The sequence below is a fragment of the Benincasa hispida genome, chromosome 2 (genome assembly GCF_027475165.1).
Source record: "Benincasa hispida cultivar pf3 chromosome 2, pf3_genome.v1.1, whole genome shotgun sequence".
In the NCBI taxonomy this organism is placed as follows: Eukaryota; Viridiplantae; Streptophyta; class Magnoliopsida; order Cucurbitales; family Cucurbitaceae; genus Benincasa; species Benincasa hispida.
In genome coordinates, this window is record NC_143479.1 from 58,330,189 (window position 1) to 58,354,122 (window position 23,934).

At 33.5% G+C, this 23,934-nt stretch overlaps 2 protein-coding genes across 3 annotated transcripts; both read left to right on the forward strand.

Moving 5' to 3' along the window:
- The first annotated feature begins 6,849 nt into the window (after positions 1–6,849).
- Positions 6,850–9,001, forward strand: LOC120072312 (Ribosomal protein S16 family protein). Of its 2 annotated transcripts, none has more exons than XM_039024770.2 (3): positions 6,850–7,092; positions 7,199–7,244; positions 8,365–9,001. In XM_039024770.2, the coding sequence occupies exons 1-3, from the start codon at positions 6,960–6,962 to the stop codon at positions 8,606–8,608; spliced, it is 423 nt and encodes a 140-aa protein (XP_038880698.1). In that variant the 5' UTR covers positions 6,850–6,959; the 3' UTR covers positions 8,609–9,001. The 2 variants fall into 2 exon arrangements, with proteins under 2 accessions (XP_038880698.1, XP_038880699.1); XM_039024771.2 differs by having other exon boundaries at positions 6,853–7,092; positions 8,398–9,001.
- A 9,471-nt stretch (positions 9,002–18,472) lies between these two features.
- Positions 18,473–23,517, forward strand: LOC120070842 (DNA repair protein recA homolog 3, mitochondrial-like). The gene is made up of 8 exons (XM_039022728.2): positions 18,473–18,756; positions 18,955–19,012; positions 19,457–19,671; positions 20,349–20,436; positions 20,709–20,881; positions 21,278–21,424; positions 21,837–21,971; positions 22,994–23,517. Exons 1-8 carry the CDS (start codon positions 18,700–18,702, stop codon positions 23,348–23,350), a joined length of 1,230 nt encoding a protein of 409 aa, XP_038878656.1. The 5' UTR covers positions 18,473–18,699; the 3' UTR covers positions 23,351–23,517.
- Positions 23,518–23,934: the final 417 nt, after the last annotated feature.

The following is a 23,934-nucleotide window of genomic DNA, read 5'->3' on the forward strand; positions in this document are numbered from 1 at the left end:
TAATTCTTTGGCAGTAGAGTAACACATGTAATTACAACCAATGTCTTCGACCATCGAATTGACAAGCCAAATCATAACCATGGAGTTTTCAACGTCCTATCCGGCGAATGAAGGGTCATTTGAACTAGGAATGGTTTTTTCTCGTGTGATTTAACCAGTCTTCCCTTGTCCACGAATATACATTCGAACACTTTGAGACCAATAAAGAAAATTATCCCCATTTAGTCGAATGGTAGTTATTTGGACAGTAGGACCGATGACCGGTTAAATGGCCATGATTGTCGCAAACTTGAGTGATGGGTACCTTACTGTCTGACATATCATTGGAAAAAAGGAAACCCAAAATACAAAATCAGTAGATCTGGAAAAAAAAAAAAACAAAAAAACCAACAACAACAACACAGAGGCTTAAACGAACCAGCAACTAGGAAAATTATAGTTGACGGACAACAGCAATTGATCGGCAGCAGAAACTGCGATCAGCGGCATAGACACGATCGACCGGCAGACTGCGACTTCGCGACCAAAAAAGGCGATTTTTCTAGGGATGTGACACGGTTGGTGGGATGCGAGAGAAGGTTGGGTTTTTTTCTAGGGTTTCAAAAAGAAAAAAAATAGGGTTTTTTTTTTTTTTTTTTTTGGTTTTTAGGATTTCAAAAATTTTGTTGCTCTGATACCATGCTAAAAAAATATTATTTTTTCTCTTATTAATCTTAGGAGGAAAGGGTTTCTTAAATAGAAGAAATACCCAATTACAAATAAAGAAAGAATAGAATAATTACAAATTAGGAAAGAATAAAATACAGCAAATATAATACAATAAGTACAATATAAAATTTCACAATAAAGGAAATAATCGACAATTAGGTTGAATTCTTTCTTAGCAAGATCTTTTCTATTTTGGTTAAATTCAACCTGATCCAAAATTATGTTTGAAACCTAGACTAAATTTACGTTCGTTAAACCAAGCTTTATCCAAGGTTGAAGTAGAAATCTCATCAAGCAAGGTCAATTGATTATAGTTAAAGCATATCCCAAGCCTAGGTCCATTAAATTTATCTATGGCCCTCAACGCATAACTTAGTTATGTCGCGTGATGTTTGTCTTTCTTTGGCTTTTGACATATTTGGCTGTGACGTGCTTAATTTGTTTATCTTTTGCCCCCAGCTTGTCACTTTTCTTGTAACAACGATGGTTTACTCCTAGTCCTCAACACATACATTAATTTATGATGTATAATATATGATATTTTACTTCACTTCTTTATTTTGCTCAGTTGAATGTTTTATTTGCTTTACCAAAAATCAATAAACTAATATCCTTGGTTGTCTGTATGTAACTTAAGCATGTATGTGGTGACATACAAGTCGGTCATGTCTTAAGTGATAACCAAAATGGGGTGTAGTATATGAATATAGGAGGGAAACCTTATCCTGATAACGCTACAAATGTGGATCGCTTTGTGGAATAGTTACAAATGTTGTAACTTGTCACGGATGGTCTGATCTTGATCATTCGTGTAGGGGACATGCGAGCGAGGGTGTCCTATACAAAGAGTTTGTATAAGACCTGACCACGAAGTGTTAACGTCTCGTTATCTAGCACCGTTCATGATAGAAACTTCACTTCACTAGGATGACCATAGGTAACATGACTTCAATCCTGCGTGAGTTGAGAACTCCTGCTATTGAGAGTGGTCCTTTAATTTGCATGGGTTCGAGTGGTCATGTCGTCGACTCAAACCTACCACTTTGGGGATTCGTCTGATTTGGGAGCTGAGAACTCAACTACACAAGATGGAATTTACTCCTTCCCCGAAGCAGGGGTAAGTAGATAGATAGCTCCCTTAAGGGTTGATTCCAGTGCTTGAATGATGTAGCGCCACACACCTTTTCTTGGCCCTAGGGGTGTTCACACATAGTTGGGCTATATTGTATTGTTCATTAGAGGGATCAGTGGTACTTAAGAAGTGAGATGTAACTAGGGGCAAAACGGTAATTTGGCCCAATTGTACTTACGAGCATCTGTGAAGGGTTATCGTACTCATGATTGGTTATATCCGATGGACACAGAAATATATTTGTGGTAAGAAGAGTTCAACCATTGATCTTTAGTGGAATGCACGGCAGTTAACGGATGGTGGATCTTGTGGTTAAAGAGTTTAGAAAGTTATTCACGTACCATTGGAGCTTCGAGCCATATGTCCATAAGGTCCCCTTGGTAGCTTAGATAAAGTTGAGAATCATCTTTGGGTCAATTGGAAATGTTCAATTGACAAGAGGCTCGTTAATTATATATGATATGATTGACTAAATGTATGAGATACATTATTTTGGAGGAAGTTGGATATAAATATGATTTATATCAAGTAGAGGAGAAAACACTATAGTAGATATATGATATCAAACTATAGGTTAAGAACATAATATGATTATATTCATTATTTAATTAATTAGGCGGTTATGAGATAATTGGCCGAGTATTTATCTGGAATCGTGCGAAAGTGGGAAGTTCGAATTCAGTTTTTGTAACTAAAGAATAAAATGAAAATTGTTTTCATTTTATAAGACATGCAGAAAAATCACTCACGGTGTGAAAGTATACGATCGCGTAGCATTTAGAGCCTATACGATAGTGCCCGTCTTCCTAAACGATCGCACACCCGCGCACTAAACGATCGCTCGCGATTTCTAAACGATCACTTACGTTTTCTATACGATCGTTTAGTGCACCAAGCAGACCTAAACAATCGCTTAACATTTGAAAGACAATTGTTTAGCTAAACCTACACGATCGTGTACCTTTTTCTAAACGACAAGTACCCGACTACACGATAGTCTTCTACTATCTCCCACTTGCTTGTTTGTTCAACATGATCACTTTTCCTCCTCCCCTCTACCAATTCCATCAAAGTCCACCATTTGGATTCTCACTCCGAGAATATCGAGGACTTCGAGTGGTGATGTCGTCTCCGGTTGCTGTTGGTTCGTGCGCTGCTGATTGTGTAGACGACCGTGGTGCTGTTAGGCAACTGTTTGTTGGACGATAAGAAGCATAGAGGAGTTCGCTTCCGCTGAACTGAGTTTGATTGAAGAAAGTCTTCAACTAGTAAGTCTTTCGGTATTTTGCATTTTATTTGTTAAAGCATGCCAGTAATTAATGTTACAATGCATATTTGTTTGTTAGAATGTATGTTTGGTAATTATGTCACAATAAAATAAAAAAGATTTGGTTCCGCTCATGGATTCTCTTGTTTAAGAGTTCTTTCAATTGGTATCAGAGTCAGGTTTCTGATACTCCGATTTCATTGATGCAAAGAATTGCATATACATTCACGGTGGGTGCAACATATCTATTCTCTGTTTAATTGTTAAATTGTTTGTGGATGTGTAGATTAATGGAGTTTTCTGGGATGAAACCTTGGTTTGATTAATTCTTTTATATTTTTCGGTTAATTGTAAAGGCCCCTGCATTTTTTGGGCATAATTAATTGTTATCGAGTCTGCAATTCAAAGTTAATTTGAGTCTTGAGTCGTTCGTGAAGAAGTTTGGAGTAAGGGTTGTTGTTCTTCGAGGAAGAAGACGATCAAGAGTTGGTCGAATCGTGTAGACGATGAGGTAGACGATCGTCGAGTATCGAATGCTCGAGTTTCATTTAATGCACGCACGCACTAGACGATCATTTAGCTCAGCAAGTTTCATCGCTTAGTAACTGACTAAACGATCACGGAGTAAACGCATAGTAATTCGTTTACCTCTTTGCGTGTTAAGCGATCGTCTAGACGATCAGGCTTCGTGGCCTCGTTGTCGTCTAAGCGATCATTTAGCATTTCGCGCTACTATCTAGTGTATGCTAGCAATCGTTTTACTGCGATGTTTACTAAACGATGGAGCTTCACCCGGCGGTTCAAGACCCAGTTCGCCTGTGAACCAGTTTGCTCAATGAAAAATGTAATAGATAGAATTTTTTTCATTCGGTTTTGTAAAGGTTCATCCCGGTCCATTAATAATTTGTTTATACATGAGATGTATGTTTATTTATATGTCATATGGTATGTACATATAGAAAAATCTCACCTAAGGTTATGCATTGGTCATGCATCATCTCTTTATTATAAATGTTATAATTTAGAGAAGCATGATTTAATTATGTAAGAGCATGCTCATGCATCATATAATATAAGAGTTATATTTATGCATGCATAGAAAGAAATAACATGCATCATCTTTATATATAACTGTTATAGTATAAGGGTATATGAAAAGCATGTTTGCTTGGTTATTATTTGTATATAAAAGTTATGTATAATAATGACCGAACATTGTATGGAGCATGACACATAGGTTATTATTATAAGCGTTATAAATAACTCGTTGTGTGGCAATGTTTTAGTTGTTTCTTTTTAAAGGTTAAAAAGAAATTAGAACTAAAAGCAATAAGAAAGACATGCATGCTCATTTAGGTTTAATTCATGGTTTTAAAATGTTTAAAACTTGGATGACATAGACCTAAGATCATGGTTCTAGTATGATTAGCAACCTTTAGGATTTAATCTTTTAATTAGTTTAATAGGATTAAATTGACTAATAAAAGGTTAAAGCGTAGAAATTCTATCTATAAAGGATATTTTGTCTAAGGCGGGTTCTGTCTAAGCTGGGATATTTAAGTTGACGAAAACGGAACACCCTTACTTGGAAACCTACCTGGAAAGGTGAATTAGATAGATTTAATGCATGCATGCAAGTTAAGGACAATCCATTAAAGTGTTTAAATATGACTACTTGAATTTGTTTACTTCATAAACAAAAGTTGTTTATGAGCGAACTTAAAAGATGACTTAACTAAAATCAGCAGCCAGATTGTCTAGGTAATGAACCTCTAGGTAGAACATTCAGTGGGAGGTACTTGGGGCATATGATGCTTCATTTAATCCTTTCACATTTCTCCTATATAGTCCACATACCCTCGGCCTTGTGGCACCCTGGGAGTGTCCCCCTAAAGGATGGTGCTGGCATGAGCGACCAAGGTTGAGGTGTTCTGATCTTGAGTTTGGCTGGTGGGCAGTTGAGTGGATTCAGCTTGATTGTGCATTTGGCGAGGATTATTGAAGTCTTTGTTGTAGAGAAAGAAGTAAATATCAGTTGTATGGCCTAGCTTTCCACAAGTTTGATGTGTTAGTCGATTGGTTGAGGCATTGTTCCAGCGGCCTCTTCCCCTGTTTCGACTTCCACCTCCCCTGGGATTTGAGAACTAGGTGCTTCCTTATGAGTTTCGATACTGATTCTGGTTTGTCTGAGCATTTCCTTGCACCACATTCACAGAGACAGAGTTGGGACAGAGGGATAAGTTGGACATTTTGGACACTCTTGTCTTGACTGCAAGCTGATATTCAAGGCGCTTTTCATATGAAAAGAGATCTGATTGCATATCTGACCAGCATACCGTGCCTCTGCCTTATATAGCAACTACGATTGGGTTGTATTCTTCATCTAGCCCGGATAGCACCTGAGAAACAAGATCAAAAGGAGACATAGGGTTCCCAACAAGAGCAAGCCCATCAGAATATTTTTATTTTTCATTAAAGTTAGGTACTCACTCATTTTAAGGGCCTCTTTGCGTCTGTTGAAACAAACGCTTGAGTTAATCGGTTTCAACCCTTGACTGTATTCCTATCAATTCTTGAATAGCTTCCCACTGATCCTTGGAGGTTTGAAAACCCATCACTTGGGTTGCCACATCTTGAGATATTGAGTTGTAAATCCATCCTAATAAAAGTTGGTTCATTGCTATCTAGGCGTCATAAGCTAGATTGGGTAGTTGTTCTGTTTCTGGTAGGGCAATTGCAGCTGGTTCGGAGCTTGGGCTCTCACTAGAGCTTTCACTGGGATTCACATTCTTTGTGATGAATCTACTGGGACGCAAATTTTGTCTTGTTAGATAACCTTCCAGCCTGTAGCTCCTGAGAATGGGCTAGGCGAGATTTTTCCAAAGAAGGAAGTTCGATCTGTCCATTTTAATGGACGTTCCTGACTTAAAAGCTGGTTTAGTAGAGGACCTGTGACATTCTCGGTGTTGATGAAAACATGAGGAAGACCGGTTGATGAAAGGGAGGACTCAATGTTCACCATGGTTGACTTTGATACCAAGTTAAAAAGGAAAAAAAAAAAGAAAAAAAAAAAGAAAAAAAGAAAGGAATGAAGAAGATAGCCTCTGAATGTAATTTCTTTGTATATTTTCTCACACAGCCTCTGAATGTACTTTCTTTATATATTTTCTCACACTGTTACATTGGGTGAAAATGATCAATTTATACACAATTGGGAATGAATACGGACAAAAAAGAATGGAATAAAAGATCTAGGGCTACGTATCAAAAGTTACAATAGAAAGATTTTTTGAATGAAAATCTAAAGTGGTAGACGAGATCCAATTTATTGATGTTGTGGTGCCTCGTCAACTAGGGATCGATTTTGGTGCTCGTCCTCAACAGGGGTTGTGCGAGGGAGAAGGTTTGAGGGATGGTTTAGAAAATGTTGGGGAAAACGATTTTTGAAAAATGGTTTTTTATTGAAACTCTAAATTCTCGATTGAGAGTAGAATTGTAAATTGACCATAATATTGATGTAAATAATCAATCTATTTGGCCATTCTTTAATAAATGGAAAATAAAAGACATTGATGCTATGTGGACGTATAAGGGATGTCTTTATTGTATAAATCCCAAAACTTTATGGGCTTATTTAAGACCGGCCCAATAGCTGCGGGTAGCATCATAGGCCGGATAACAGATTATTGAGCCTAAGCCCGGTTCGACCCATTTATGACCCGAATATAAAATGGTAGAGAACCCGGAGCCCTAGCGAGTGGGAAGTGGAGGCGCCAGTTCCGTTCTCTAATCCCATCGTCATTTCGGTTCGGCGAATTTCCAAGATTCTTACAGGGTTTTACGAGCTCGAAAATGGTGGTTCGAATTCGATTGTCTAGGTTTGGTTGTAAGAACAAGCCGTTTTACAGGGTGATGGCTGCCGATAGCCGATCTCCTCGAGACGGCAAACATCTCGAGGTTCTAGGTTACTATAATCCCCTGCCAGGTTAATTGATTCATTACTCTTGCTAGCTTGCGTATTGGAATTTAGATTCTTGATTTGAATGCTTCTTTATCTGTTGTTCCTTGATTTGTGTAGCTTTTGTTTGCAGGTCAAGATGGTGGTAAACGAATGGGTCTTAATTTTGAAAGAGTGAAGTAAGTGATTGATTTTTTACTTATATACCTTACTTCATTCTGAAATATGTTTGGTTCTTGAATTTGAACGCTGGACTGCAATTGTAAATGCTAGTTCACTTGTTAGTCAGATTATAATACTCTGTCGTCATTGCTTCTTCAATTGACCTTTACTTGATTTTTTGCGAATTTTCGATTTTTATTCACATTACTTAAGAGAATGAGTCGCTTATTTTCATTTAGTTTTGGTTATGGGGGCACAAAACAGCCCTTCCATATAGATATTTGGCCAACTATTAGAATATTGGTAAATGCTCCCAGATTTTCCTCCATACCTTCCAGAACACCTGGTCAAGAGGCAGCATTCGTTTTTATTTCAAACCAAACGAATGGTGTTTTCTTTTGAAAATCCTAGCCCCGTTACCAATGGGAAGAATAGTAGCAGAACGACTGTTATGATATTTTGCCTCTACTCTGTAGATCGCTGTCTTACTTACCATACCACACACCTCTAGTCCGTCAAAGTCATTGAATGGATAAGTCTTGAATCCCTAAAACACACAAAGTATTGTATGCCTTAGTTTGATTTGTTCATGATTTGTTAATTTTGAAAGAGTGAAAAAGGCGATCTGGCTATCAAGTTGATGGAAAGGATGGGAAAATTCTTACTTTTTAGAACACATCTAGTCGTTTGATGAAGTAATTAGGCTGCTCCTTAGGAATGTGGAATCTTATGTTTGCTATTATTTGCGTTTTTAATTCAAATTTTGATTAATGATTAGTAGAGACAGCTCAGAGGACAAAACGTTTAAGATGTATTGTTATCTTAGAAAACCATTCTCATTGTCTCATGCAACGCATAAAAGTAACCATCAGGAATAAGTTATAAGCATTTAGAGTTTGTCTTTGGTTTCTTTGTGGCTTAGAGCCTATCAGTTTTAAATTACCCCAATTCCTTGATTGCTCTAAATTCTCGTTGGGCCTGCCTTTCTTTTTCTTTCTTTTATATTTTGTTTCCCTATATTTCAAATAGTTGCTATTAGCTGAGATTGGATAATTTTGCTGCATAAGCTTTTGCTATTTTACTGTGTTAGTATTCATCTCAAACTCATAGACGGAATAACCTGGTCTTTCATACTAGCCATTCAGTCGTCACTCTCTCCCATCCTTCTAGGTATTGGCTTTCAGTTGGTGCTCAGCCTTCAGACCCTGTGCAGCGTATTCTTTTTAGAGCAGGAGTACTTCCACCACCCCCAATGGTTGCAATGGCACGTAAAGGCGGGCCACGTGATACTCGTCTCGTTGATCCTCTGAGTGGACGCTTCGTGACTCCGGAGAAGCCAACTGATAGTTCCAGTGGCAAAGATGGCGATGCTGATTCATAATGTTCTTTCAGAAGAATCTCTGGAATCTTTCAAATGAGATTTCCAACTCGTCCTTTTGTTCGGGTAATCGGTCCATTTACTTTTGATTACAAGACGAGTGGTTTTTGATGGGGAATTAGGAAAAGCCAAGTAGTATAATTAGGAAATTAGTCTATTTACGAGCAATTTTATATGCTATATTTAATAATATCTGAGGAGGTTTTCCATAGTTTCAAGTTTGGCATATAATTTCAGTTTATTCTGGAACATTAAGATGGAGTCTGTAAGATATTATGAATGTCCAATCTCCCAGTACCAAAGTATATGGCTGTCGGACTGAGCTTATCTCATTGAATGTTAGCCATTACATTGAAAATTGTTGTCTAATTTAAACATGATTACATCTCTGTTCCATTCTTCCTTTTGTTATGTCAATTAAAATGAGAGAGTTTTCATTTCTGCTTCCTAGCCAGCATTTGAAACTACCATCTTTGTCTACACTGATTTGCGGGAAAATTTATAGTACTCCGTGAATACTATACTCTCTTTGTTTACACTAAAAATTTGACTCTAGAAATATTATGGTTTCAATATCAATGTTAGCGGGGTTGACTCTTTCTAAAAGCATGTTGATGTGACACATAATAAATAGAGGGAATATGAGAAATTTTTAAAATTTCCCCAGATTTGCTGGGTTGGGTCATCATCCATCTTGCAATCTCTTTTCGGCTTTGTTATCCTCTTAGATGCATGGAAGAAACGATTTTCGCTCTGATTAAATGAAATTTCCCTTTGCAGTTTTGTTTCTTTACAATTTTGTTTTTCAATTCTTTGTTTTAGAAATTTAGGTTGCTATGGTTTTCATGTCTCTTATAGAAACACTCCAATTCTTTGTCAAGTTTCAAGATAATAATAATAGTAGTGAATTAAATTAAAACATTGGTAGGGGAAAAAAAAATTATTAGACGTTTATAAGTTTAATTTTTTAAAACAAAAATTCTAAAATTGATTGGTTATCACAATTAGAACCTTAGTTAAATCTTCACCTCCGTATTTAAAGAGAAAGAATGATTCTTTTATCCAGACATCTTTGTTGATATTACTATTATGACAAATTGTAAAATTTTCTAATTATCGAACCATTGTTTGATTAGGAAGATTCAGCTTGTGGTATAAATTATTCGTAACATTCGTCAAACTATAAATTCCTTTTTCGTTTTATGTAACTCGTATTTTTTTACATCATGTAACTCGTATATTTAAATAGTCTATTTCTGAGCAATTTTATATGCTATATTTAATAATATCTGAGGAGGTTTTCCATAATTTCAAGTTTGGCATGTAAGTTCTTAAAAAAAAATAAAAAAAATAAAAAAATAAAATTAAAAAAAAAGGGCGAATTAGGGGTTAAGTTAAAAAAATGTATTTTTTTTTTTAAAGTAATGACAAAAATAGGATACATAGAAAAGAAATTATAAAAGGTGGAAGAGAATGATCTACAAAAATAGGGTAGCAAAATCCTTAAAATAGGGTAGCACAATCATATATTCGGTATACAATTATTGTTAAACCAAGTCGTGACCTCCATGTGTATGACGTGGTCAATGAAGACCAAACTTGTGGACGAGGTCCACGATTTTCATATTTTTATTTTTAAAAAATCATTAAATTTGAACAAAAGAATTGATTAGATGGTTGAGGTGACAAACCCCTCTCATCTTCCTCTATCTCTCCTTTGTCCTCTCTCTTTCACTCTCTCCTTAAAATGCCAAGCTTTGTAATATGCTTGCCACCTCAAACCCTAACAGAAGCATCGACAGTCAAAAGAAAACTTTAATAAATAAATAGAACCCAAGTGAGTTGTTTGGCATTTTTGCCTCGTCCCTTGTCTCGAGCTTGACCTGGTGGTGTCTAGATGTCGATGATGAAGTCATCATCAGAAGGACTTTCAACTTCGACTATTGACCAGTTGACTACCAGAGGGTAATTGTAATCAATTCCATAGTTCACCAAGGGTAGTTTTTGCAATTTTTCCTTCATTTCTGTCGTTTGTCCCGTGAAATTACTTTACGGGATAAACTTACAACATTATGAAAAAATAAATACGTCTCATGAAGATGAATAAATTGTCCCATGAGGTAACTTCACAAGACAAACTTACAACATTATGAAAAAAAAAAATATATGAAAAGATGAATAGATCATCCCGTGAAGTAGCTTCACCAAATAAACTTATAACTTCACGAGACAAACTTGTGAAGTTACTTTTTAACATATCGATGACATGTGGCTAGAAAATCATGGACAACCTTAAATCGTGGATCGGGTACACAATTTATCTGCTGACTCGACACTCGTGAACCGGCCACGATTTCACAACTCTATACTTGTCAATACTTTCAAACCAACCACGATTTTGTCAATAAATATTAAAATAACATTATTTTTTTAAAAAAAAATCAAAATTAGTTAACAAAAGAATAAATCGTTATTAAACTATGTATACCGAACTATATAATTAATTATTTCCACTTCACATGTTATGTAATAATATAAAAGAAAATCATATTATTTAGGTCTCGTTTGGTAACTATTTTGTTTTTTGTTTTTATTTTTGAAAATTAAGCCTATAGACACTATCTCCACCTCTAAATTGTTTTCCTTTGTTATCTATTTTTCACCAATGGTTTAAAAAATTAAGAAGGTTGTTTTCAAAAGTTGTTTTTGTTTTTAGAATTTGGCTAAAGATTCAACTATTGCAGTTAAGAAATATGCAAATCATTGTAAGAAATGTGAATGAATTAGGTTTGATTTTCAAATAACAAAAACAAAAAAAAAGTTACCAAATGGGGTCTTATTTAATAATTTATGAAATACTGTCATCTAACTTTGTATGCTTCATCAATAAATCAACTAGGAGTGTTCAAAAAACTCAATGATCTGAAAAAATCGATCAACTCAACCCAGTCTGTACAATTTGAGTTGGGTTATGGATTCATTTAGGTTGAGTTGGGTTCACGTAAATGGAAAATTTATGGGTTGGATCGATTCATGGGTTCACTTAAAATAATCCGAACAAATCTGAACTTATTATTAACTTTAAACTTTACATTCTTTTTACCCGTGATACAATTATATATGCATATATTTATTTTCGTTTTATTTAGTTTCATTTATTTGGTTAATTTATTCTTCAAAAACTCATAAAAAAAGGTTGTTTTTGGCACTTTGAGAAGAAAATTTTTCGTTATGTAAATTGAAACTGAGTTAATCTTAATTTAATATATGAAAATAATTAAATCAAACTTTTATGTATTAACATTTTACTTTTCCTTCAGAATAAAAATGTAAATGAGTAATCTGATTAACCCGAACCAACTCAACCCAAATGTTTCATTATTAGGTTGGGTTCATTTTTTAATAAGGGTTGTTTTGGTTGAAGAAATTTACCTCCCGAATAATTAGATTGGGTCTAAAAAGTCTATCAACCAAACTTAATTCAACCTATGAATACCCCATAAAATCAGCAAATGTCAATTATTCACTATGTATAAAAATAAGATTTAAAGTTTCTATTTATGGCTTAACTAGCATACTTGTTCAAATCCCCTACGTGTACTTATATCTATGTCTATATCTATATATCTATATTATACTAAAAGAGCGTAAGTAGGAGAATTTTCAGCTTCATATTTTACCATTGACTTTTAAACATATTCCTATTATACCCTCATTTAATAGTTAGTTATAACATATAATCTTTTCATGAATGATACTCTTTCCCTAAAACGCCTCTCCCAAATGAGACGATTTATCAAACACTTTTCTATATAAAGAGACTATTAGTCCTTTTCTTTTATTCACTACTTCTGAAGGGAAAAAAAGTAACCACCATCACATATTTGTTATTTTACATTTATTATTTTTTTGTAGGAAATTTTTATTTACCTTGTGATTTATATTTACTTGTGAACACTTTGTTCCTCTTCTTTCTTTCCTTTTGTTTTGGAAAAAAACATTATCAAACAAAAGAAATATGTAAGTTCTCATATTTGTTTACTACAACTCACCACCAAAACATTCTATATTTATTTTTTTAGGAAATTTTGAATTTCTTTTATTTTGATTTACTTTTGTTTGCGAACATTTTGTTCATCTTTGTATAATTGTAGGTGTTTTCTTCCCCATCTTTTTCTCAGCATCCTCGACAACAACATTATCAAGCAAACAAAAAATCTAAGTCATCATTGATATTCATTTTTTTCCTTTTAATTCACATTAGGGGTTTATTTTTTGAATTTAATTTAAAGTGAGAACTTTATTTTGATGAAGATAAAATTGAGAATGATGAGGAAATATGAGAGATGAGATTAACTTGTGAAATTTAGAGAATGGGAAGATGTGAAAGAAGGGTTGATAATATTTTGAATATTTTTTCTAAAATAAAAAACATATTTTATATTTTGATGGAGAAGAAGTGATTTGGTAATAGTGAGGAAATCAAAAGGAAAACAAATTTGAGAAAATTAGGGAATAAGGAGATATGGAGGAAAGGTCAAGAATATTCTAAAAAAATGTAACTACTTCTTTAGCCTACTTTATTATTTTTTTTCTAAGTTCACACGAGGGCATTTTATTTTCTCAAAATGGGGAAAGGAGTTAAATTTGAGAAAATTAGAGGAGGAGATATGAGGAGAATATTAGTGAGATATTAAGTTAAATTTGACTTTCTCGTTTTAATTTCAACTCAATTCTAAAGGCTATATCTTCAAATCACATTGTGATTCATATTTATTTTTATTTTTCTCCTAGTTTTAATTTTCTTGTATTTTTTATCACATCATAAATTCATGACTATAACTAATATAAAGTAAGTTAAAACTCTCTATTAACCTCTTTAATTAATGAACGAAATAGAATAAAATATTATATCTTGAAAATAAGAAAATTCATTTAAAAATAATAATGATAAAAAAACATGTCCTTTCATGACCATAAAATATTGACATACATTTTGAAATTGAATTTTTTTTTTTTAGAATTGTGGTACAAAAAGTGTTTAATATTTTGCTTGTAAATGAAGTTTTTATTTTACTATTTTAAATATAATACAAATTTGAAATTATTGGTATAATAACAACAACAACGATCACAACAAGATTCTGTTCTTTTTCAAAAACAATTTTTTTTTATATAATTTTATATATAAAAAAAACAAGATATTAGAAAAAAAAAAAAACTACCCCAGTTATTCTTACATTTAATAAAATTGATAAATAAATTATTTTTCAAATTATAAAATATTAACATAAATGTTAAAATTAGAATTTTGAGATTTGTGAAAAAAAAAAAAAGAGTTTAATATTTTACTTTAAAAAATATAAATGATGTATCTATTTTAATATTTCAAATATGCAAAATTGTTGCAAATTTTTTTTTTAATAATAGCAAGTTTGTGTTCCTTTGAAAAGACATTTTCTCCATAATTTATAAAACCAACAAAATCTTTAAAACCAAACAAATTAACTACTTAAATTATTCTTACATTTAATAATATAGATAATTGAGACTATCTTCTTCCAAACAAAAAAAAAGTTTTTAATTAAACCGTTTGAAAAGGTTTAAAGATACCAAACTTATTTTATGACACACATGCATACATACACACGAGCACGCACATGTACACGCGTACACACCCACCCGCACATGCTCACGTGCATACACCCACCCACATGCGCACACGTACACGCACACATATCACAATGATATTAGTCGATGTCTGCAGACATGTGTAGCGAATTCATGCTTAGTGGAATAGTAATTATGATTAGCAAAAGAAAAACCTTAGATTGCTCCTCTATGATGTAAATCGCGCAAAGAGTCCATGAAAATATTAAATTTCATTACCATAATGCGATGATTTATTTAGAAGCAATTGAAATTGCTATATTATCTAATTTTCATATGTTGTAGTAATTAAATTTCAAAACAAACATATATATTATTTATTTATTAGATGCTGAAAAACCTAATACATTTTAAAATGTTTAACTAAAACAATACGATTTCACATACATTGCAGGTCTGTTTTTACTAGTACATATAAAACTGACAGAGTACCAATATCAATTTGTCAGTCCTCAACTCCTTCAAGATTTAAGTTAAAGTCTCATTCTTTATATTTATTTTTTAAGATTATAAAATCTCTGTTAACAAAATTTATGGATCCGCCACTTCTTGTACTAAAAAAAATTCATGCTTGTTGGTTATTTTATTTGTAACCTTTCAAATCCTCACATCACTCCCTCATTTGACTAAAAAATAAAAAGGTCGAATTACCAAGTTCGGTCATTGAACGTTCTGTCTATTTGATCTCTCAACTTTTAAAAATTGTATACTTGACTTCTAAATTCTTAATTTTACATCGTATACAACCTCGATCAATCTAATATTTTCCTTTCTTAAAAAACTCAATCGATTTAGCATATATAAATCTTTTGTTAATATATTAAACTTATTAGGAATATTATAAAAATAAATAGATGTCCATTATTTAGTGTCCTAAAAGCCATGTGTCAATTTTTCATGTTGTCTGTGTGCCTTATAGTTATTCATGTTTGGTGTCCATGTAAGATGACATCTTACTTGTCACTTTGCCTATAAGTAGTGGCATTTGGTGGATCTTAAAATCACACAAATTGGTGAGAAATCCACTTCAAATTTCCACTAGATTTTCATATTATTAAATTTTCATAATTTTAGTAATTTTATTTTATTACTATACTATATTTTTTCCATATATATCATGCTTTGTTGTGCTTCTCAATTTCACAACACGTTATTAGCATGAGCTATTGTTGCTTCCATCGTTGAAGGTAGGTTCTAAAGGTAGGTCGAGTTTTTTTCTTCTTTATTATAATTAATAAATTAAATGTTACTTTGCATATTTAGTACATATTAAAATTTTAATATAAATATAATATTTTGTGATAATATTGCTAGACAAACCTTACAAAACTATAACTCACAACCCTTGACATTAATAATAATAATTATTTGTCATGAGTGCTCGATGTCGAAATTCACCTAGATGCTATGAACTTGGGAGAAACAATTAGAGAAGGAAATACGACATTCAGTCAGGACGAATGAAAGACAAAGAAAAATATATGATTTTCCTTTGTCATCATTTCCACGTGGATTAAAAATGGAGTAACTTACAATAAAATATCCCTGTATCTTGTGGAAAAATTTGGAAGAAATGTATGATCGTCAAAAAACAGTTTTTCCTCCTAAAACTTGTTATGAGTGGATGCATTTAAGGCTATAAGATTTTAAATCAGTAAGTGATTACAATTCTGCATTATTTAAAATCAGTTCAAAATTGTTGTTTTGCAAAGAGAAAATTACTGATGTTGATATGTTAGATAAGATATTCTCTACATTTCATGTCTTGAATATGCTCCTGTAACAGCAATATCGAGAGAAAAGTTTTAAATAATGTTTGAACTAATTTCACGTCTTCTCGTGGTTGAACAAAATAATGAGTTATTGATGAATAACCACGAATCTGGACCAACTGGAAGAACACTATTCTCTGAAGTAAATGTTGTGAATGTTAATAATTGTGGTCAAGGTCGTGGTCGTGGTCGAGGTCATGACCGTGGCAGAGGAATAAATAATTATTATTTTTGTGGTGGTCGTTCTAATCATTCAAATTTCAAAAGAACCACACAAAATAATAATCACAAAGGAAAAACTCCACAAGATAATAGTTAAAAACACCAATGGTCCAAACACCATAAGATGTCAAACTCGTGGGATACAAATGGGTATTTATGAAAAAAATAAATGAAAATAATGAGGCCATAAGATACAAAGCAAGACTAGTTGCACGAGGTTTTTCACAAATACCTGGTATTGAATATAAGGAGACATGTTCTCCAATGGTAGATGCAATTATACTAACATATTTAATTGGTATGACTGTGTATGAAAGTCTGGGTATATATCTTATGGATGCAGTCATAACATGTTTATATGGATCTCTTGGTAATGATATTTATAAGAGAATCCTATAAAGATTTAAGGTACCTTAAATATATATATCACATTCCCAATAATCGTATTCAATAAAGTTACAGATATCACTATATGGATTGAAACAATAAGGATGAATGTGGTACAATTGCCTGAGTGGATATTTGTTGAAAGAAGGATATCAAAATAACCTCATATGTCCGTGCGTTTTTATAACTAAATCACAATAAGAATTTTCTATTATAACTATATATGGTGGTGACTTAAATATAATTGAAACTCTTGAAAAGCTTTCAAAGGCAATAGAATATCTTAAGAAATATTTTGAGATAAAAGATATCGAAAAAAAACAAAATTTTGCCTTGGTTTGCAAATTAAGTATTTAGCAGATGAAATATTTATTCATCAGCCAACTTATAGAGGAAAAATTTTGAAAATATTTTATATGGACAAAACACGTCCATTAAATATTTCAAGAAGTTCGTTCATTAGATATAAAGAAAAATACATTTCAACATCGAGACAATAATGAAGAACTTATTGGTCCTGAAGTATCATATCTTAGTGTAATTGATGCACTTATGTATCTTGTTAACAATACAATGTCAAATATTGCATTTCGGTACATTTATTAGCTAGATACAATTCTTCTCCTACAAAAAGACATTATAACAAAATTAAGCATATACTCCGTTATCTCCGAGGAACAACGATATAGGTTCGTTTTATTCAAACAAATCAAATTTCGACCTAGTTAATTATGCAGATTCTGATATTCATTCGATCCACACGAAGCTATATCTCAAACATGTTATATGTTCATGTGTGGAGGAACTACTATATCATGGCGATTAGTGAAATATATCATAACGGTCACTTCCTCAAATCATGCTAAAAATCATGCAATTCACGAGACTAGTCGATAATGTGTATGACTAGGATTTAGTGACTTAGTACATTCGTGAAACACGTGACTTGTCTTCTAATAAAATTCTCCCAACAATATTATATGAAAACAACACAACTTGCATAACCCAATCAAAATATGATATATTAAAGGAGATAGAGCAAAACATATTTCACCGAAGCTTTTATACACTCGTGATTTTGAAGAAAATGACGACATCACTATACAACAAATTTGTTTGAAGAATAGCCCGACAAACTTATTTACAAAGGCATTATCAACCACAACTTTTGAAAAATTGGTGCACAACATTAGAATGCAGCGACTCAGAGATCTTAAGTGATGTTTTCATGAGGGGAGTAAATATATTGTATTCTTTTATGACTATATATTATATGAAGTATGTACTGTTTTTCCTTCATTAGTTTTTTTTCATTGGATTTTTCCTATTAAAGTTTTAACGAGACATATTTCATATATATATATATATATATATATATGGACATCTAAAGGGGAGTATTATAAATATTATAAAAATAAATAGATGGCCATTGATTAATGTCTTAAAAGCCATGTGTTAATCTTCATCTTGTCCATGTGTCTTGTAGTTATTTATGCTTGGTGCGTATGTATGTAAGATCACATCCTACTTGCTACTTTACTTATAAATATTGACATTTGGTGGATCTTAAAATCACACACATATCGGTGAGAAATCTATTTTAAATTTTCACTAAATTTTATATAATTAAATTTTCACAATTTTAGTTTTTTTGTTTTATTATTATATTATATTTTCTTCCCATCCATTCTACTCCATAATTTTACAACAAAACTTTGAATTTTATTTATGTACATATGTATGTACATTTTAACAAATATAATTAAATTCACTCTTTAAAAATCTATAGACTAAATAGACATAAATTACCAACGTTTACAAAATTTGTTTCATACTTCCATTTCCCCGCCAGTTTAGAGAGGGAAGAGGGAAAGAAGGAAGAAACCTCACTCTGCTGAAATTCCACCTTACTCATCTTCTTCCTTCTTCTCACTCTGCTACTTCCACAACCATGAAACCCTAGATCGCAGTTTTTGAATTTCATTTTCTTCAGAGCTGTTCTCCAGATTTTGCTCCGAGGAAACTAACTTCTCTCGGCCGGATATGGCGAGACTTCTTCGGAATGCGTTTCCCTTGTACTTCTCCTTTTTCAAGCACAAGGTGTTTTCTCTTTCTATATCTTGATTTCCGCTTTGCTTTACTTCGCTCATACTCGCTTTTACGGATGATGTTTGTTGCGGTTGAAATGTGGTGGGTTTTGAGTTTCGTAATTTGTGGTTTTGAACATTTAGTAGTTCGATCTATTTTTTTCTTCCTTTCTTGCAAGGATGTTTGCGATGATGTTTATTACATGTGCAGGGATGTAGGAATTTAATGCCGGGGTTATCTAATCAAACTAGCGGATTTTCTTCGAAAGGTTTGCGTTACTTTACATACATATTGCCATATCAATTGAGCTGTAAATGATCTGAATCAGCATTTTCTTAGGCTAATTTAGGTTTTCGTTGTATACTCTATTTCCTTGTAAGGTTCTACTTTTCATGTATATATTTTGGTGTATTTTCTATGTAAATAATACGGAATATACTCAATAAAAGATACATATTAACAGTTCGAATCTTACTTTTGAATTTTCGCTATATTTTCATGCTTTTGTGACTGAACTAAATTCAATACTAAGTTTGACGGTGAGTGCTGACCGTTTTTCTGTCAAAGATTCTGAATTCTTCTTCAAAATTTCCTTTTGAATATAAATCTAACTTCTCATGTTCAAATTTTTTTTTTGGATCGGACTTCCTTCTTTAGGAGTGTTAATGGCAATCCATGTAACTATCTTATTTTGTATAATTTGGATTATAAGGTAGAAGAAAGTTGAAGTCGGATGGCAGTGGGTATGAAGAGAAGGCGTCGGAGAAAGAGACTGCTCTTCGACAAGCCCTTGATCAGATCTCATCATCCTTTGGAAAGGGTTCTATCATGTGGCTTGGTCAGTCAGTCTGTTCTAATCATGTCCCTGTGGTATCCACAGGTTCCTTTGCCCTCGATATAGCACTTGGAACTGGTGGACTTCCAAAGGTAATTTGCTGATTTGTGTTTGAAATCTCGAATTCATTTGTGCCATCTTTACTTTCATATGTTTAGGAATTTTAGAACCATTTCAAAATCGTTGGTTATTGCACTTTTAAAGCTCAATGTATTCTTAAGTCTCAACATTCAACCCCACTGGCTATGAAATGCTCAATACAATGTTTGTTTGCTTAATCCAATATGAATAAGTACTAGACGGGACTTAGACCAATATATAAGACCCGCCAAAGTCGTGTCCCTTAAATTCTTAGAAGATGTGTAACTAAGCAAATCATCCTCGTCCTCTCATTTTTTTCTTGACTTTACTCCTTGCTTTCTCACCATACAACACCCATTATTTATGCCTTTGAACGTTAACAACATAAAGTCCTAGGAGATCTGTCTCACCAAGCCCATGGAGGTTTATGTCCCGTATATCAAGCTCTTGGTTTATATGGTTTGGGAAGGGTTGAAGTAGAAGTAACACGTAGGAAACCTCACTTGAATTTTCCTTTTCCATTTTATACATTTAAATTTAGTTTAGTTGAAGTCAACTTTATTTATGCATTTTGGTTTTGGCCTATATTAATAGTCTTACGAGAAATGACTAATATAACTAACCAATAATTTTAGATTATTTAAGGTGTGAAAATCTCATGTGTGGTTTGACCTTGAGAACTCTTCAGGGACGCATTGTGGAAATATTTGGTCCAGAGGCTTCTGGGAAGACAACACTTGCACTGCATGTAATTGCTGAAGCACAGAAGGAAGGAGGTTTTCTTCATGCACAGCCTGGGGACTTTTTCATTCCCTCTAACCATATATCATTTGCTCATAACATATATTACTAAATGGCACCAAATATGCATCCTCAATCCTGTTGGATGTATTTTCCCTCTGAAGCATATGTTACAATTTGTGATCCAATCACTTAATGTTTAAAAGATAGAACAAGACTTTGAGTGCTATGTGGATGTATATGGATTTTCTTGTGTATTACGTATTAGCTCTTCTTTATTCTCTAACAGTTTTTGCCCTAATTGTAGGTTATTGTGCTTTCATTGATGCGGAGCATGCTCTTGATCCAGCACTGGCTAAGGCTATTGGGGTAGACACTGATAAGTTACTTCTTTCACAACCAGATTCTTGCGAACAGGCTCTAAGCCTTGTTGACACCTTAGTCCGAAGTGGTTCCGTTGATGTTGTTATCGTCGACAGTGTATGTTATATTTTTCATGGTTTGAACTTCTTATGGGTGTCCTAAGGATATCTATATATGGAGTTTGATATTATTTCTTTACCCTAGTTTGGGAGGAGTAAATTTCCTTGCTTGTCAGTTAATGCAGTAGTAGAAAACTTTTGAGTTTGTGTTCTTAAAACATATTCATGGTGTCTATTCTCATCCTCAGAAATAGTTTTTAATAAATGCTATTAGCGCCACAATTTATCTTATTCTTTTCCTACTAGTTTCATTTCAGTCTGTATTAGGCACAAAGCTTTTTGTCTGTGAAGACCAAAACATAGTCGTGATGCATATTAGTGGGAAGAATGTATATGACCAATTCTTATCCACGTTCTAGTTTATTTTCTTACAATGAAATTTGCAATTTGACAGGTAGCTGCGCTTGTCCCGAAGAACGAACTTGATGGTGCAGTTGGTGACGCTCATATGGCAATGCAGGCTAGATTGATGGGTCAGACACTTCGAAAACTGACTCACTCTTTATCATCATCACAAACACTTTTGGTATTTATTAATCAGGTAAGTTTCGTCATACTACTTTTCTTAATGGTTATGAATTGAAGATGCAATTATTTTTTTTTGTTGCTTCGATGAATTTAGGCGGTTGTGCAGCTTTTTCCTTTTAATATTTAGGTTATGCAGTACTGCCTTATAATCCTAGTATTAGTCGTTTTTATGTTTTTCTGGGTCGTCGTGCATTTGTTTGTTGCGTTAGGGCCTTTTTTTCCCCCTTCAATTTATGTCTCATCACCTATTCTAATTCTTTTCCGAGGTTCACTACCCAACTGTATTTCACATGTGGAGTATGCATTCGGTGTATGTTTTTATTGACTTGCAGGGGGGTCGAAGTATTTTTTTTCCTGCCTTTTTGCTTCCATGGGATAACAGATATTTGTTGACAAATAATACTTTCTTGTTTGAAGATCATCAGGTGAGGTCAAAACTTTCAACTTTTGGAGGATTTGGTGGCCCGACTGAAGTTACTTGTGGGGGAAATGCATTAAAGTTCTATGCTTCAGTGCGCCTAAATGTGAGAAGTATAGGACTTATCAAGAAGCTTGATGAGGTATAAATTTGATTAATAGTTTACAAATTTTTTAAAAAATTCACTTTCACTAGTGTGGTTAATCTTAATTCAATTACATTCCATGAGGTTTTGTTCGCCTGAACTAGGTATGAAATTATATTATTTGTGTATCTTTCTAAGCTGATTATGTTTAGTTTACTAGTCTTCTAATAAATTATAAGGGTGTGTTTGGTGGTGCTTTTCAAAGAAGTGCTTTATTAAGAGGATGTGATTTATTCACATATGGTTTTATTATCTTAAACAGTTTTTATGAAACGTAATAAATCAACCTACTAAAAAACTGTCAAACTAGTTATTCTTCTTTTACTTTTCATTCAGAGAGTATTAGCTTTCATATATCCATTGAATAGAGTAGCCTATTTGCTTAGTTTATGTTTGAGTAACCTTTGTTCGTTTATTTATGTATATTTTTAGTGAGATTGAGCAAGGAATATGAAGTAAAAAATGGAGACTTAGTGAGAGACTGTCATAGAGAGACTTGGTCAGAGTAGAGAAGGAGTGTGCATGCTTGATATCTATGATATGTACATAGGGGGATCGAGAAATTCGTTGACCTTGTGTATCTAAGAGGGAAAATGGGAAATCGTAGGAGAGAGTTTGCGGAGTTGAGAGGAAGCTTCTTTGAGGTCGGTTTGGAATGACTTTTCGAGTGCTTAAAAACATATCTTTTAAAGTCATTCTATTCCAGACAGGCCCTCGTGAATAGAAATATACCAAAGATTGTCACAATGTAGTAGTAGCCATGCAATTCCAAGACAAGATAACATTTACACGCTTTTTACAAGTTGGTACGGCTGGTGGCCAAAAGAAATGCAAACAGTTGATTTTGTATCGTGCATTTGATTATGAAGCAAAAAAGATATTGTACTGTTTGATTTCCTTGAACTACACGGTTCAGTATTTCGATGCTAAGTTTTAAGCATTTCATTTTCTCAATCCTTGTTTGAAATTGTCCTCCTTTTGTGGCCTCTATCTCCTTCTGATCTGGCTTTCCCTTGCAGACGGTAGGTAGTCAAGTTCTTGTGAAGATTGTGAAGAATAAGCTGGCTCCTCCATTTGGAACAGCTCAGTTTGAACTAAAATTTGGCGAGGGTATTTGTCGGGAAACAGAGATTATTGATTTGGGATTGAAACTCAAATTCATCTTGAAAGCTGGTTTGCACTACAGTTTCAATGGTCAAAGTTTCCATGGAAAAGATACCTTAAAAAGGTTCTTAAATGAGCATGAAAGTGCTAGGGAAGAATTTATTGTGAAGCTCAGGGAGAAACTACTGAATGCGGAGAAAAGTGAGGAAGATCATGCCGAGGATTCTGAGATTGTCTCATCTGATCATGCTAATAACTTTCCAAATGATTAAAAAGTATTTATAAGTGAAAAAAATTATTTTTAATCACTTAGACAGTCATCCAAAATAGGTCCTGAGAATCCTTTTCTGCAGCTGCTTGCGATAGCATGCAAAATCGATTTCCTTGGAGTTGTTTTCCTGAGTTACAAATCTAATTTGCAAGGGCTTTTAAATGTTGATATTGAGCGTGTTTGGCACATATTAGTGGTGGTGATTAGAGGTCCAATGTTTAAAATCAGACGCTTTATTTGGAGCCAAAGAAACCTATTACACGATTATCACTTAATGCAATTACGTAAGAAAACTAATCTCCCATGCTTTTGCTTCTCCCGTTTTGTACCGTAAAAAGGTGACATCTTGGCCTCTTGGGACGCAGCTGGGATGTTTCAAGGGTGCAGATTAGTTTCAAAGGTAATTCTAATTCGATGTTTCTCTGATTGCTAATTCTACTTGAATAGATTTAGCGTTATAGTTATTAGATAATTTTTTGCCTTAAATTATGTACCTAGGGCAGGAAACTTGCATGCTGGTCTTGGGCGCTCCCTCAGCCCATTCCTCGAGTCCGAACACACCGATGGAGCTCACTTGTGTGAAAG

What these genes read in the sequence shown, in the direction of transcription:
- LOC120072312 (XM_039024770.2), top strand. Translation starts at nt 6,960, where the DNA reads ATGGTGGTTCGAATTCGATTGTCTAGGTTTGGTTGTAAGAACAAGCCG. An exon ending in TTACTATAATCCCCTGCCAG is followed by an intron (nt 7,093 to 7,198) that starts GTTAATTGATTC and finishes TTTTGTTTGCAG; the next exon opens with GTCAAGATGGTGGTAAACGA. An exon ending in CTTAATTTTGAAAGAGTGAA is followed by an intron (nt 7,245 to 8,364) that starts GTAAGTGATTGA and finishes CTTTCATACTAG; the next exon opens with CCATTCAGTCGTCACTCTCT.
- LOC120070842 (XM_039022728.2), top strand. Translation starts at nt 18,700, where the DNA reads ATGGCGAGACTTCTTCGGAATGCGTTTCCCTTGTACTTCTCCTTTTTC. An exon ending in TAGCGGATTTTCTTCGAAAG is followed by an intron (nt 19,013 to 19,456) that starts GTTTGCGTTACT and finishes TTGGATTATAAG; the next exon opens with GTAGAAGAAAGTTGAAGTCG. An exon ending in TTATCAAGAAGCTTGATGAG is followed by an intron (nt 21,972 to 22,993) that starts GTATAAATTTGA and finishes TTTCCCTTGCAG; the next exon opens with ACGGTAGGTAGTCAAGTTCT.